Below are 15,266 nucleotides of genomic sequence, written 5' to 3' on the forward strand. Positions count from 1 at the left end.
CCCCCTTTCTCCTGTGTTGTTACTGCATGTACATGAGTTATTTCAGGCTTTGAAAAATAGTTTTTCTTAAGTTCTCTAACTGAAATATTTCCTGAAAAATGCAGTTCTTAAATGTGTTAGATATTTCAGAGCCACGAGCCTTGTCATGTTGTTTTGGTATTCTTAAAGCTCTATTTTTATATTAAACTACTTTTTAGTTCCTGTGCACAGACCCAGGCCTACTGTGCTGCTCAGAACTTGCCAGCAGAATAGTGCTGTGCACACAACCTGTGATTTTTTTTATCCCCCCCCCCCCCCCCCCCCCTTAACTGCTGTGATCCAGGAGCTACAGATAGTTTCTATAGATAGGAACCTCTCTGCAAGACCACTAGGTTATTGCCAGTGCCAATGCAATTGATAGGCCTCTGACCAGTCCAGGGAGCTTTTGGACAACAGAAGATCATCTTGCTTTTACACCTGAGGACCTGTGGTATTGCTCCAGTTCCTTTGTAGAAGTATGGCTATGGAACAGCCCCATTGTAGTGCCTCCTGATAGAAAACCTTAAACCCCGTGTCCATGTGGGAAGGCGGCTCTCTGCGGCATGTCCCACCGGCCTCGGGCTTTGGCAATGTGTGAATCACAGCAGCTCGGTAAGGCGTGTGCACACCAGCTATGCTCCTGTCCTAGCTGCGGCAGCCCGGGCTCAGCACAGGATTTGCCTGCTGGTTTACACAGCTTTTTGTGTGTGTTTTCGTACCGTTTATGTCCCTGCTGGGTGGAAATAAGTAATTCTCGGAAACTGCTTGGTTAGGCCAGGTCACAGCGGGATGAGGCAATGGCAGATTGATGCAGGAACAGTTTGTGACTATGGAGAGAGATTTGCAGAAAGATTTGGGATAATTGTAAGGCCTGCCTTGCACCTAGAACTCAACGTTGATGTACCCTACAGCTGAGGTTGTGCAGTATCTCTGTTAATGGGCTTGCTCAGTTCTGCTGCAGTGGTGCTTCATACTGGTTTTCTCCTCAGAGAAGAAATGCAAGTGTTGATAGCAAAAATTAAGATGGTAGAGAGCAGATCTGGTAGCTCATGCATCACACTGAGGCTGTAAGTGCTTTTGGCGCTCTAATCAACCTGCCTAATGAACATGTTTCTCCATGCCTCAGTTCCCCATCTGCACAGTGCAGGTAATAATACTGAGACTTATTTGAGATGTATGAATAAGGAGATGTGACTTGTGAGTGCGCAGGGGAGGAAGAGATTTCTAAAGAGTGCCCTTGCCTTATCCAAGCATACCTGTATGTTTTTTACTAATGTTTTATTTCTAAACAGATTTTAAAGATTGAGTGATGGGTGCATATGAATGTCTGATCAGCTCTTCAAACCTGGTAAGAGTCAAGTGAGTCAAAAAGTTACCTCTAACTTGTTTCTGATATGCTAATAACACCTTTGTATTGTAAGGAACTCCTACAACCTATAAATCACTTACTAACCTTTTATCAACCAAGGCTCTACTTTGCGTAATCACATCTGTGCATGAGAAATCCCCCAAAAGGTAACACTAAAATATTTAAGACTGCACAGAAACAAAGTGCTTCAGCAGTAGATCACTAACATGTAAGATGGTGTATGATCATGAAGAACCAGTTAGTAGGAAGGCTAAATCGCAGAGACGACTCTTAGGTAGGTGAACTGTAACTCAGGTGATATTTGGATGTGGCCATGCAGTAGAGGTGGTAGGTGGAACGTGGTGGGGTGTACGTCTGTCTGAGCATCCCAGCTGAGCTCAGTGCTGTGGCTGATGTAGGGAATCCGTACGACACTTAGAGCTCTGTGACTCCCAGGGCATCACGTATGCAGGGGAGTAGTAATGGGAGAGGTCTCTGCGTGGGGGTCTCAGCTGAGGTTCAGTGAGATTGGGCAGTCAGACTTGATCCTGTGCATGTCTGAAGATTAAACGGACTCTGGGCCTCCCCCATTCTTGCCTAAACCACCGTCGTGCTCTCTGCCCGGCTGCCTTCTGTATCGCCTTCGTGATGGCACCCGGGTAGCGCAGAGGGGCTGGGGCGGACGCGGGCACGGAAGGCCCCGTCACCGCCACGTGGGCTGCCCGGGGGGGGGAAGCGGGACCGGGCCGGGCCGGGCCGGGCCGACCCTCTTCCCGCCCGCGCGGCGGGGAGCTGGCTGGATCCCGGGGACGCGGCGGTGTGTGCCCCACGGGGGATGCTTGGCTGCGTGTGATCCCGCGGGTCCCCCTCGGGGATGCTGGTCCCCCCTCTCTGCCCGGGGACGCCGGCCATGTGCCCCCCGGTGGGTGCCGCGGCGGCCCCGACCCCCTGCGGCGGCCCCGTCCTCCTGCGGCGGCCACGCCCCCCCTCCAGCAGCCAATGGGCGAGCGGAACGCGGCGGCGCGGCGGGTCCCCGCCCACGTGTCCGCCCCGCCCCTATATAAGGCGGCCATTTCAGCCGCCCGCCCTGCCGCCCGCAGCGCCGCCTCACGCCTCGCCTCGCCCGGCCTCGCCTCGCCTCGCCTCGCCTCGCCCGCCGCCGCCTCCCGCCATGACCGATGCGGCCGTGTCCTTCGCCAAGGATTTCCTCGCCGGCGGGGTGGCGGCCGCCATCTCCAAGACCGCCGTCGCCCCCATCGAGAGGGTCAAGCTGCTGCTGCAGGTGAGCGCCGGGGCCGCCCCAAGGTCGCCGCAAGGAGAGGGGGGGCGGCGGCGGCGGGCCAGGGGGTCGCGGGGGAACGGCGCTGACGGCGGCGTCTCGGCCCCCGCAGGTGCAGCACGCCAGCAAGCAGATCGCTGCCGACAAGCAGTACAAGGGCATCATCGACTGCGTGGTGCGCATCCCCCGGGAGCAGGGCGTCCTCTCCTTCTGGCGCGGCAACCTGGCCAATGTGATCCGGTACTTCCCCACCCAGGCCCTCAACTTCGCCTTCAAGGATAAGTACAAGCAGATCTTCCTGGGCGGCGTGGACAAGCGAACCCAGTTCTGGCGGTACTTCGCCGGTAACCTGGCATCCGGGGGTGCCGCCGGCGCTACCTCCCTGTGCTTCGTCTACCCCCTTGACTTTGCCCGAACCCGCCTGGCAGCGGATGTGGGTAAAGCCGGGGCTGACCGGGAGTTCAGTGGGCTCGGTGACTGCCTGGTCAAAATCTTCCGATCGGATGGCCTCAGGGGCCTGTACCAGGGCTTCAATGTCTCTGTCCAGGGCATCATCATCTACAGAGCCGCCTACTTTGGCATCTACGACACTGCGAAGGGTAGGTTGACCAAAGTGGCACTAAAAGGGAGATGCCAGGCTGCGGCAGGCCTGTAGTGCAGGCCTGCATCTTGGCAGATGCTGGTGGCTCACCTGCTGTTCTCATCAAAACCTCTCTCCCGCAGGCATGCTTCCGGACCCAAAGAACACCCACATTGTTGTCAGCTGGATGATCGCTCAGACCGTCACCGCTGTCGCCGGTTTGACCTCCTACCCTTTTGATACAGTTCGTCGTCGCATGATGATGCAGTCTGGCCGTAAAGGAAGTAAGTTCCTACCACCTTGTGTAGGAAGTATTGGGCATCCTTGAATCAACAGTTGGTGGTGGAGCTGAGGTGAAGGCCGAGTAGCTTGGCTTTCACCAAGCCATGTAGATATCCTCACCTCTTGTAAACAGCAGGGTGTGAGAGGGGCTGCAGAAGCGGATGTCAGGCAGGGTGCACGGATGGGTCAGTCTCTGCAGCACACCTGTAAGGTGGCATGTACAAGTCAGATATCTGTCAGTAGTTAGGAACAGCAGAACTTGCCCAAGGATGTTGCAAACTAGTGTCTCTCGGCCAAGAAGAGACATCCCTGGTAGCAGGCATGGCCTGGCTGACTGTGCAATAGCTTTTGGGTCTGGAAGTGTTGCTGTCAAAGCAAACAGTAGCTGCCTTCTGCTCGAACCGGCCCTTCCAGTGTCTCCTAGGGGTAGTGCAGCAGCAGCATGTCTCCTGGGGGATCTTGTCCTCTGATGCACTAATACTGGAGAAAGTCAGTCAAGAAACGGGATGCACTTGAGCTTATGAAGCTGGCAGATATGTTAGGCCATTTCTGACCTGGATGTCGGGCGTCACGGGTATCTGATTCCTAATGCTGTCTGTCTCCCGCAGCTGACATAATGTACACCGGCACTATTGACTGCTGGCGGAAGATTGCCCGGGACGAGGGCTCCAAGGCGTTTTTCAAAGGTGCATGGTCTAATGTACTCCGAGGAATGGGTGGTGCTTTTGTCTTAGTCCTGTATGATGAAATCAAGAAGTACACATAAGTTGTTTCCTTTTGTGAACTGGCATGTTGTTATATGTAGTCTATGACCGCTCATGGACTTGTTTGAAAACCGTCTAGTTACTAAACAGTGACGGCTGATGTTTATACAGGTTGGCACGGGGCAGGGCCGACTGCCTGCCCTGTCTTGATCAAGTTACTCCCCCTGACGGGACTCACCATGGTTTCTATTTCAGTCACTCCTGCTTAAAAGAGTACAAAGAAATAAAAATCTGAAACCAACTTTCCTCGTCTCACGTTTGTTCTTGCAGCAGCTGCAGCATGAGTGGGGTGGAGGTCTCTGCGGTGATTGTAGAGAAGGAGGAAGACGAATCACCTCCATCCTGCACGCCTTGCTACCTGCTAACTACCTGTGGCCTCCAGCAGGTAAACATGGTGCAGGCTGCCAAGGAAGCTGTGTAGTGTTTCTTCCCCAGTGGTGTGGGCTGGAATGGGGATTAGCAGCTCTGAAGGACTCACCCAGCTGATCTCCCCTGAGGCCGCAGTAACCAGAGATGATGCGCTGGCTGTGTGCCACCAGTCCTGGCTCTGGCCTGCCTGCTCCCCAGAGCTGATGAAACTTTGTTTTGAAAGTGCCAAGTGCCTAAACCTTCTGCAAAGCACAGCCCTCCCCACGGTGCTGAATGCCAGGGAGGCTGGAGAAGTATCTAAGGGGTATTTGCTGCTGTCCGGAGGAGCAGAGCTGGCATCACGTACTCTGGCTTAGAAACTGAGCTACCTACTCGGGCATGTTAAAACCCAGCCAGAGAACATAAGTGCAGGTAGTTGCTGCTCTTCTGTAGAGCCCCTGGCTAGCCTTGCCCTCGCATGAGGAGGTGTGCTGTGGGGATGTAGTAGCTGAGCAGAGACAGCTCCTGTGCCAGGGCTGTGCTTGCCAGGCAGGAAGCTGCATCCCCAGGCTCATCCCTTACCCTTGGAAGTTAAGCTTGTCCCAGCCCCGAATTGTGGGGGAAGGGGGAAATTCCTTCATGCTGCTGGGGCAATTTGGGGAAAACACTGCAAGACTGGGCAATGCGCGTGGCTTGGCCTTTACCCAGACATCTCTGTGGGTCTGTGAGCCGTCCCAGTGAAGCTGCCTGGTTTCTGCCTGGGGAGCTGGGGTTGTGAGTGGATGCTTTCCTGGTCCTCTGCCCTTCAGGTCAGCGAGTCTTTCCTCACTGCCCCCACGCCTTTGGTCCTTTCTGGCTGCCCAGGCCTGCTCGAAGTGGTGATTGATCTCAATCACTGAAACCAGTTTCAACCACTGTCTGAGGCAGATAAACAAGCCCTTGTGTTGCAAAGGGTGGTAGTTGGTTTTATTGCTGAAATCTAAGCGGGGCAGCCAGGCATGGGAGCACAGCACCGTCCCGCCACAGCCGGCGTTGGCATGCTTGGGTCCCTGCAAATGGGCATGTGTGTTCATGATGGGAGATGGTCTCATGCCACACTGTTCGACCAAGAGCCTTTGCTGGTGCTTTTCGACTGCCCCTGGGCTCCTGCAGTGTGAGGTCACCTGCTACCTGCCGTGGAAACAAAATGGGCTGAAAGTTTCCCTATGAGATGCGGAGCAATGCCCCAAGCGGTGGGCAGCATGCTGGGGGGAGCAGGCAGCAGCGTAGCAGGGGGCTGTGCCATGGGCAGCCTTACTGGGGACCCTTCTCTTGCTGCACAAATGCAAGCTAATTAATTAAGGGCTCTGGGCTTTTATTGCCTCCTGCTGCTAAGCTCTCCTGGATTTCAAGGGCTGTTCTAAAATGCTGCTGGTTGCTGAGCGTGGGGTATCCTTTCCTCCCTCCCCCGCAGGGCACGTGTGGCCGGGCCGTTAGCACAGGGAGGTAAGTGCATCATTTCTTCCTCCACGTGGTGGTGGGTGACTGAGGCGCTGAGCTGGGCTGTTGTGCCAGGCTGCAAAGGAGCTGAGCTGGGGGGCCTGTAAGTCCTTAGGCCTACAGCATTTCATACTGGGCTTGGGGTGCAGGGCTGGCACCGAGTGAAATGGGTTGTAGCTACCCACACTAGTTACTGTCTTTGGGACTCGGGAAACAAGCATGTGTTTCACAGCTTTTTTTAGCTCTGGTGCATGGGAGATGCAGGGCAGAGCCCACAATGGGTTTTCCCTGCGCTCCGCCGCCAGGGAGCACAGGCCAGCAGCCCCCTCTGGTCTGGGGCCCCCTGGGGATTTAACCTCCCTCTCCTGGCAGCTCCCCTGGGAGCAGCTTTATCTGAGGAAGCAGGTTGGGGGGTTCAGCTGCTGCTTTTGCCTGCTACAGGAGCACGTCACAGAAGGATTAAGGGCTTAGTTCTTGCAGGGAAACTGAGGCACGGGAAAGGGACTGGGGCCAGCCAGTGGCAAGGCAGTGAGCTGAGTGCAGTCCTTCCAACACAAGCATTTTGTCCACCAGGCTGTGCTGCCCCAAAGGATGGCAGGGGCAGGGGTGGATTTTCCTTTTAAACACAATTCTCTTGTGTGAGGAGTACTGAACATCTTGTACGTCATGATTTCCTCCATGGGAGCCGTGCCCAGCCCAGTGTATCAGCCCCTTTGCTGACGGGGAGGGGTGGGCAAGCGCCTATAACGCCACTTTCATTTTGGCCCCTCACCTGGTGGCTGTAAATCCCAGGCTTAGGAGCTGTTGACACAGCATGGCTGCGTATGGGATCGTATGAAACACTTGTCACTGGCTGGGGCAGGTGGCGAGTGGTGCTGGATGTTTGGAATGGCTCGGTGCGCACCAACCCCCCCGGGCTGGACTGGCCGTGGTGCCGGGGAGGCTGCAGGATGGGGCTGCCCTTGCCCCCCACCAGCTCTGTGGGTCTGGGACCTCGCCAGCTGGGCTGGAGGCTGTGGGGACCACCCTTCACCTGGAGGTTTGGGTGCCGGGCAAGGTGAGGCAGGGGCAGCCGCCCTCCTCCTAGGGGGATTTGTGAGGCGCTAATGGCAGCAGAGATGGGAGCAGGGCTCTGAGGCTCCCCCCGGGTGGCGGGAGGGAGGTGTGATGGCTGAGCTTCCCTGCTTTCTCTGCTGCTGGAGATGGGTGCAGGGCCAGGCAGTGACCAGGGAGGACAACAGTGCCCCCCAGCCCCAATCTCACCCCACATCCAGGCTGAGCTGCGGAGACTACAGAGGAGCATCGTGGCCGGGGTGTCCCAGGGATGGCACGGGAACAGGGACAAGCAGGCACACATGGGCGGGAGGGATCTTCATCCACCTGGCGCAGGCAGGGAGCAGAGGCTTGGGGTATGCCTCGGCAGGCAGGCGGGCAGCCCCAGGCTCGCTCTGTCTGCATGAGGCCACGTTTCTACCTCCTGTTTCCACCTTCACATCTCTGCCTTCAAAGTGCCACTGAAGCCTGACCTCCTCCAAGCCGTGCCCAGTGCTTGGTGCAGCTCGGTGTAAGGTCTGCGCATGGCCCGTAAGGCCAAGCCCTGGGGCCAAGACACCTCGGCTGGAGGAGGAGCAGCAGAAACCGGTTGTGTTGCATGGAGTTAACCTGCTCCTGAGGAAATAGGGGCTTGTCTGAAAGCTTTCTCCAGCGCACATGCCGCACCTCTCACTGCGGGGGCTGGTGCCTGGATCTTGCCAGGCCTTGCGATGGAGAGCGTCCCACCTCAAGGACCTGACTCACAAAAGGCCAGCACAGTGCCAGCTCATCCCTCCCACCATCCCCTTCAGCAGTCATTGCGCTGCCCTGGGCTGTGTCTCTGGGCTCTGGATGGAGCCAGGAGTCCCCCTGCCTCCATGTCCTTGTCACCATGGGCCAGGCATCCTCCATGTGCTGCCCGCTCTGCTCTGGCAGCGGCTGGCACATGAGGGGCAGGGGAAGATGCAATGCTTTGGGTTGTGCAGGGTAAAAAGTCGGTTGTTCCCAGAGGGGTGGGCGTGTTAAAACCACCCGCAGGACTGATCTTGCTGCTGCCCAGCCATGCGAGGTGTCCCTGTCGGCTGCCCAAAGCACATGAGTTGGGCTGCGGGGCAGGAGCTAAAGCCAGCGTGCCCGCGGGGACACAGCCCCATTTCTGCACACCCTGGCGCCATACTGAGCTGCTGTGGGGGGAATGGTTTCGGGCACACTGTGCCCTCAGGAGCTGCCAAGACTGACCCACAGCACCAGGGAGATTCTAGGAGGTGGTGTCCCACCAGGGGTTTGCTGGTTGTTGCTGTCTGATCCTGTTGGGGTTGACAGGAGTTACAGCCCTGGCTGCAGGGATGAGGCGGCGTTTTTCTGGCTGACAAGCAAGGAGAGATTGGCCACTTGTGCCTTGAAATCCACCCAAAAAACCAGCGTGCTGTGGCCACCTGGAGCTGGGTTCATAAGATCTCCCCAGTGGAGAACTACAAGGCTTCTTCCCCCATCCCTCGGAGCCCAGCCCTGCAGCCTTTGTAAACAAGCCCATAATTTTTATTTTATATTTTTAAATGCCTGGATATGGCAGTGCCCCATGAACCTGTGGGGCTTTTTAGGATAACACTAGCAAAAGCTGAATCGAGTTTGATTTAGGCTGATCAGTCAGTGCTGTTCCCAAGCTGATCACATTGTCGTACACCAAAAAAATGTTAGTGTGCATTTATTAATATTCATTGCAATAGTCTAGGGAGTCAGAGCAAGCTATCCGTATGCCAGTCTAGGGGGTGAAATAGCAGAAACACAGAGCACAGCCCAAGGACAGCTGTAATAGCTGACCAGAAATATTTGCCTTCAGGTTTCGATGCTGAGCTCCGTACATGGTCCAGCCACCTGGTCACTGCCGGGCACCATGGTGCCATCGCCCCATGGGGATGCATGTGGAACTGGGGAGCTGAGAGCGTCCCAGCTGGAGCTCACTGCTGCCATGTCCTGCAGGCAGACCCTCGCTGTGGGGCAGCGGGTGCAGTGCCCCGTGTGACTCCCTGCAGCACATCCCAGGGCATGAGGCACCAGCCATGGGTGCAAGGCAAGGGAACCGTCGGTGCTTGCTCCCTTGAAGGCAGCTTTCTGCCCTGTGCAGCTGTGCTGAGTGGGAACACCTTCCTCGTGCCATGTGCAGGGTTACGGGGCCAGGACAGCAAGGCCAGGCAGCTCCACAGGGCTCCCCAAAACACCATGCAACCCTGCCCTGGGGGACAGCCCTTACCGGGCTCCCAGGGCCTGTCTCCCTCTGAGCTATTAACCTGCCTGGAGCCCAGGCAGATAAATGCCAATAAAGCTGTATACCAGCTTCTGAGCAAGCCTTAGTGTTACCCAGCACCTGGGAGCCTCTGTGATGGCACCAGCTGTGTGTGGGAAGGACCCCCCCTTGCACCCCAGGTACAGCTGCAGTTAACACCGAGGTCACATTCACCATCACTGCTTCCCTTCAGCGTTTACAAACTGCGTGGGTTTTTTTTACAGGTTATGAGGAACAAGGCAGCATTGCTACACACGGAGCTATTCTGACATGGTAATTCAGACTAGGTTCTTGCGAAGACGCTTGGAAACTGGACTGGACTAAGCCATGAAACACACTAAGGTGAGTCTGGCCATGTGTGGCATTATTTTTGGAATAGATCCCCTCCTCCACTTTTATTTCACACGCTACTTTGCTTTGCAGTACTCTGCATCCAGATAAGTTCTTATGTACAATATAGTGCTCAGTTAAACAAACCAATCTGTCACGTACCTATATTTACAGATTTATAAAAACTAATGTTGGCTTTTATGGTAACACAAAATCTGACTTTTCTTTGGTCTGAACACTGCTGCAGATTACCCAGTTGCTACCAAGGTGTAGGAAACTTTGCAGAACAGCTAGTTTTATCTATTATAATAGGACATTTAATCAAGCATTTGAACTAGGTGCCGCTGCTTCCTGTTGCTATAGTCAGCTAACATCTTTTAATTCATTTAGATTTAAAAATGAAAAACCCACTTGATTTAAATTGTTGTGAACTAGATCTAGTCAGGGCAAGAAATACATACTTAATAATGTATTGGACCAGATTCTCTGTGTTGGAGTTGTCTCAGCCGTTGACTGCGTAACTAGAGTGTATTGAAAGTATCTCAGGGACTGCTAGCGTGACAAACTACATACTCCCCTTTCTGAGTGGGTCCGTGAGCAAGTCCTGAGCCGAACTAGGCAGATCTCTAATGACAGGAATGAAAAACACTGCCTGAACATGGACTGGTCTTCTAAAAGCCAGAAAGGAGGAGTGCTTGTGCTGTGCTGTGAACGCTGCCTCAAGGCTCGAGGTGCGCAGCTGAGGAAGTTGCTGGCAGGTGGTAACTGCTACTTTGGACAACCTGTGCCGAGCTGTGCACCCACCAAATTTTCTTTGTGCCTCACCAAACTGCAAAGATGGTCCTAGCCCCACCTGGCAGCCCCTTCACAGCCCCACGTCAGCTGAAGCCCTGCGTTTTGTCACTCCCAACCTTAACCCTAACTGTAAATCACACTTCCCCTGAGTCAGCTTTTGTTCTGGGTGTCACTAGAAGCAGGACTGTCCTTCATCCTTTCTGATGACTGGAGACTAAGAAGTCTGCATCCCAGCAGACCTCACATGGTTCAAAACCTATTTTCAAATTTCAAAGTCTTTGACTCCTGCTTGGAAAACACTTCCTAATTTTTATAGAGACCAACCTGCGGTTATTCGGTTCTAGCCCCGAGGCCCTCGCCTGGCTGGACTGCGCTACCGCACTTGGAAAACGGGTTTGAGTAACAGGGTTGTACCCACTCATTCCTCCTGCCCTTCCCAAGTATTACACACCACCTTATAATTGCTTAACTGAAGAGCCTCTGGACGTAGGCTTCTGAAAACAGGCTTCAGATTAGCAGATGATGAGCAGTGAACAAGACCAGCGCTGCTCAAGTTAACCTGAACATGTGCTTACCCGGCCTGGCATTAAATTGGCACATGACCAACGCATCCCAGCCTGCCAGCTCTGGAGCAGAGCTCACTCCGTCCCTTACACCTTATTTTCCCAAAGAAAGGAAGGATACATCCTTAGGCTAAGCAGACCTGAGTTTTCCCAGTCAGGGTTACAAAGCCAGATGGAAAATCTTTATTGATTATAGGAAGCCTTCCATAATAATTGTGGGAGATGAAGCATCTTGTTCATTGCTCACGTTATTTTAGGATACTTGGTAGAGTAAGAACACCCTAGGAAAAGTATTTTAGTTCAAATCTGTAACACGGTATTTAATCCCAAGAAGAGCAACAAAGACATAGGCTATAGAGCACTATTATTACATCACGCAAGAGACACAAAATATTATTTCCCAAACAAGGTACTTTACACACCAGTTCTTAATGTCGTCTTTATCCAAGTCCTCAGTGGTCAGTGCATTCAAAACAATTTTTCCTTCTACAACTCCAAATACCGATACTGTTTTGCAGAACAGGTTACATCAGATGTGCAGTTGTATTCTACTTTAAATGATAACCAATTGTACCAGTAGCTTCCAACTATGTATTTGTACTCATTAGTGGTATAATATGCAGGCAGTTTTTGTTTTCAGTAGTTTAAAACAGGGTTGGATTTCATGTTCTTGTATTGGGCATAGCTGTTGGGACAGTGTAATTCTGTACAACTGCGGCTTTCCGATGTTCAGTAGGAGCTGAGACTTGGAGCTACAGCCAAGTCTGTGCTGGCTACCTTTGACAGCCTGTCTGCTGGCCAGGGTGAGCAGCAGCACGATCCCCAAGCCTTGCATCCGAGTCGTTCCAGACTGCGTTGGAATGGCATGTCTCTCAGGCTGCTGCATGCTTTGCACACATTTAAAATAACAAAATGAACAACAGGCACGGAGCTTACTTTTATAATGATTTCTTTGTTGTACAGTTGACCTATTGTTCTAATACATTTATGGAAATCTTATACATTTGAAAACTACCAAAATAAAAAGACAGGTATCTAAAGGTGCACTGAACTCAGGAAGGCACCCAGCAAAGATTTTCCCAAAAGTAAATATGCTGGCTGGAACAGCTTGCTCTTAACACTGGGTCTGCCGAGAACTGCAGTTTCAGCAAGGTCTGCAGTGCCGCTGGAGTTATTAAAGTTGGTACCAGAGTATCACTCACAACAGAGAGGTACTCATCCTCCAAGCTGGCTGCAGCACGTTGCCCTTGAATGTTGTCTGTTACTTCTACTTTGTTGGCAGATCTGTGATAGCTCCTGGTAGCTTTCTCCTGTCTCCAAACACCCAGCAGATGTGCAGCGTTTCATTTGAACTGGTTATCAATCAGGGTTCCTTTCATCTTGGCTTTCTTGGCTTCCAACTCAGCCTAATTAAGAAAATTAAGACAGAATTAAATAATGTCTGGATAGGTTTCCTTTCAGTGCTCCAATGAGGTTTGGTCATCTTGTCTGACCACTGCAAGCTTTTCAAACCAGGAGCAGGAGTAGCTCAAGTTCTTTGCTGACTCCCTCCTCCCCTGAGGTACAAAACAAGGACCACCTTTTAAATCATAAAAAGCCCAAGACTAACTGCACAGGAGACAATTTCATACTTTCTATCCTCGGGTGGAAGCTGCACATTTCCCCTCCCCCCCCATCTACTACTCTCCTGTCACAGCAGGTAAGATCAGCTGTGCTGTTCTTGCCATTAATTCTTCAAGTGACCCTTCCGGTAGCAGCTGAGCTGGCAGGTCCTCCACAAGGGCCTTAGCTTGCCCTGATGCCTCATGGCAAAGACCTGCTCTGCCAAGCAGGCTTGAGAGCACAGCACTAGGGGTGCTCTGGTTGGCAAAGCCATGGCCTGGTTTCCCCTTCCCTTGCCCAACAGGTCATGGAATGTCTCCCTGCAAAAGCTCTGCTGGCTGCTCCTCAGTTAGCTCTATAGGTAATTGCATACAATTTTAAGTTCAGGAGGACTTAGAACAACATCTCTATAAAACCTGTAAAGGAAATGTCTGTACCAGGACCTCTCTATACTTGTAGTCCGATCTCCAAGATAGCTTTTGTGTACAAAGCCAACAGATCTCAGGGATTCGTGTTCAACACCAAAGAAAACACTCACCAACTCCTGTAGCCTTCTTTTGCTCATGCCTTTGCGTTCCAGCTGTTTCTCAATCACTTTTGCATTCTGTGCATAGGAGTCTGCAATCTCCCTCTGAAACACATACAACATCATTTTGCAACAGCAAACCCCAAGTAACACCACCTCATCCAAATGGTGAGACGATCACGGGCTCTGATCAGTGTCTTGAGGCAGCTGCCCAGTTCAGATGTGACTGCCTCTAAGGGCAGACAAAACTCACTGCTTCAATCTCCTCCTCCTCTTCATCAATTGTGGAGACGGTGACAGAACTGAACTTGCCCATGTCTTTGGTCCGTTTGGTCATCATCACCTGGGTGAGAAGCAGAGTATTTTGTTAAACCTTGGCAACAGTTGTGCCACTAGGGATCACTTCCCCCTCCAAAGCTTTTAAGGCTTTTCATGCAAGTCATTAAGATTACCTGAACTCCATGGGTGGCAAAGGAGAATTATCCCCAGTGATTTCTGGGCTTAGAGCTGTCATGATCAGAAGCAAACTCACTGACATACAATAGATGAGCCAGATTTTGAGAATCACTGTGCAGACTACCAATCTGACCTACTTACAAATGGAAACTTTCTGGTAACCGAGCCTAAACATCAGGCACAGTCTAGATTTCCAAGTTTATTTTGCCTTCCTTTAGTGCTAGGACTCCAAGCCTTCCTCTGTAAAGGAAAACTTAAGGTAGACAGGGAGAAGACACCAAACTCAGTTATTGTTTAGAGGTCCTTTTCTTTCTTTTTTCTCCCCTCTGCCCCCGCCATTAAGTGATTTTACTCACCACACCTTTTTGAAAAGCAGAGATAGCCTTTTTACTTCTCTAAAGCCGATTACCTTTTTGGGAGGTTCTTGTTTCTGAGTATATATGTTTGTTTTCCCAAAACCCTGGCCAAATTTCACCACAGCACCATCAACAATGAACGTCACGGGAGCATTTTTCTGTTGGTGTTGATAAAAGAGCAGCAGTCCACACCTTGAAACAGAAACACACGTAACTGTGAGGAAACCCAGGTTCTGGATTCCTACGGTTACCTCACAAACAGATCCTAAAAGTCACTAAAGAGGCGCCACGGTCACTCACTTGCCACACTTCTTCCTGAACTGCCGCTCTATGCCTTCTGGTCTGGGGGAGAGAGGAAGACCTTGAGAGGAGCGCGCAGACAGTGGGCATCGGTGCCTGGCTGATGGACCCCAGCCGGGTGAGGAGGCAAGGCCAGACCAGGGCAGCCCCTTCCCCGGGCCCTGGAGGGGCTCTCAGAGGGACGGGGTGGGGAGAGGCCGGGGCCCGGCCGCGTCCCACCTGCGCAGGAAGACGCTCTCCTCCTCCTCCGCGTTGCAGAACTTGTGGGCGTGCTTGGCGGCGTCCATCACCCGGGCGCGGTCCCGCGGCCGCATCGGCAGCTTCTCCAGCTGGCAGTCTGCGGGGGAGCGGCAGGGCCGGGCTGGCGGCGGGGCCGGGACGGGCACCCGCGGCCCGCCGCCCCCCGCGGCCCGCCGCCTCCCGGGCCCTCAGCGCCGCCGGGCCCGCGGCCTGCCCCCCCCGCCCGCGGCTCACCCAGCACCAGCACCATCTGCCCGCACAGGCAGTAGTAGACGTGAAGCGGCTTCTCCCCGTCGTCGTACTCCTCCCGGTCGCGGGTGTCGGAGCAGACGACGGAGCGAGACACCACCTTCGGCATGGCGGCGCCGGGGCCCGGCCTCTCCGCGGGCCCGGCCCCCGCAGCAGCGCGGCTCCGCCCGCGGAGCGTGAGCTCCGGCGAGGTTTCTCAAGAAGCGGCGTCTGTGTCCGCTCTGGTCGCGGTTTTTTTCTTTTCCCCCCACGTTCCCCAGACGCGGTCGTTTCTCCTGAAAGGGGAAGTGGGGGGTGTTGGGGTGCGCCGGAGGGGCTAAAGGCACCCCGCTTCCCCGCCCAGGATAGCACGGTATGATCGCGCATTAAATGCAAATTGCAACGGCGAACTTCAGGCCTTACGTCATTTCTCTTCACAAGCAAGCCAGGCTGAAG

At 53.5% G+C, this 15,266-nt stretch overlaps 2 protein-coding genes across 2 annotated transcripts; one reads left to right on the forward strand and one right to left on the reverse strand.

The window, feature by feature from the left end:
• Window positions 1-2,522: 2,522 nt before the first annotated feature.
• On the forward strand, window positions 2,523-4,512 carry SLC25A5 (solute carrier family 25 member 5). The gene is made up of 4 exons (XM_076347276.1): window positions 2,523-2,648; window positions 2,758-3,244; window positions 3,369-3,509; window positions 4,116-4,512. The coding sequence occupies exons 1-4, from the start codon at window positions 2,538-2,540 to the stop codon at window positions 4,271-4,273; spliced, it is 897 nt and encodes a 298-aa protein (XP_076203391.1). The 5' UTR covers window positions 2,523-2,537; the 3' UTR covers window positions 4,274-4,512.
• Window positions 4,513-11,395: 6,883 nt separating this feature from the next.
• STEEP1 (STING1 ER exit protein 1) lies at window positions 11,396-15,147 on the reverse strand. The gene is made up of 7 exons (XM_076347277.1): window positions 14,817-15,147; window positions 14,562-14,679; window positions 14,343-14,384; window positions 14,096-14,234; window positions 13,484-13,573; window positions 13,243-13,335; window positions 11,396-12,508 (listed from the first exon to the last, which is right to left on the reverse strand). Exons 1-7 carry the CDS (start codon window positions 14,938-14,940, stop codon window positions 12,446-12,448), a joined length of 669 nt encoding a protein of 222 aa, XP_076203392.1. The 5' UTR covers window positions 14,941-15,147; the 3' UTR covers window positions 11,396-12,445.
• Window positions 15,148-15,266: the final 119 nt, after the last annotated feature.

Source organism: Aptenodytes patagonicus, chromosome 9 (genome assembly GCF_965638725.1).
Source record: "Aptenodytes patagonicus chromosome 9, bAptPat1.pri.cur, whole genome shotgun sequence".
NCBI lineage: Eukaryota > Metazoa > Chordata > Aves > Sphenisciformes > Spheniscidae > Aptenodytes > Aptenodytes patagonicus.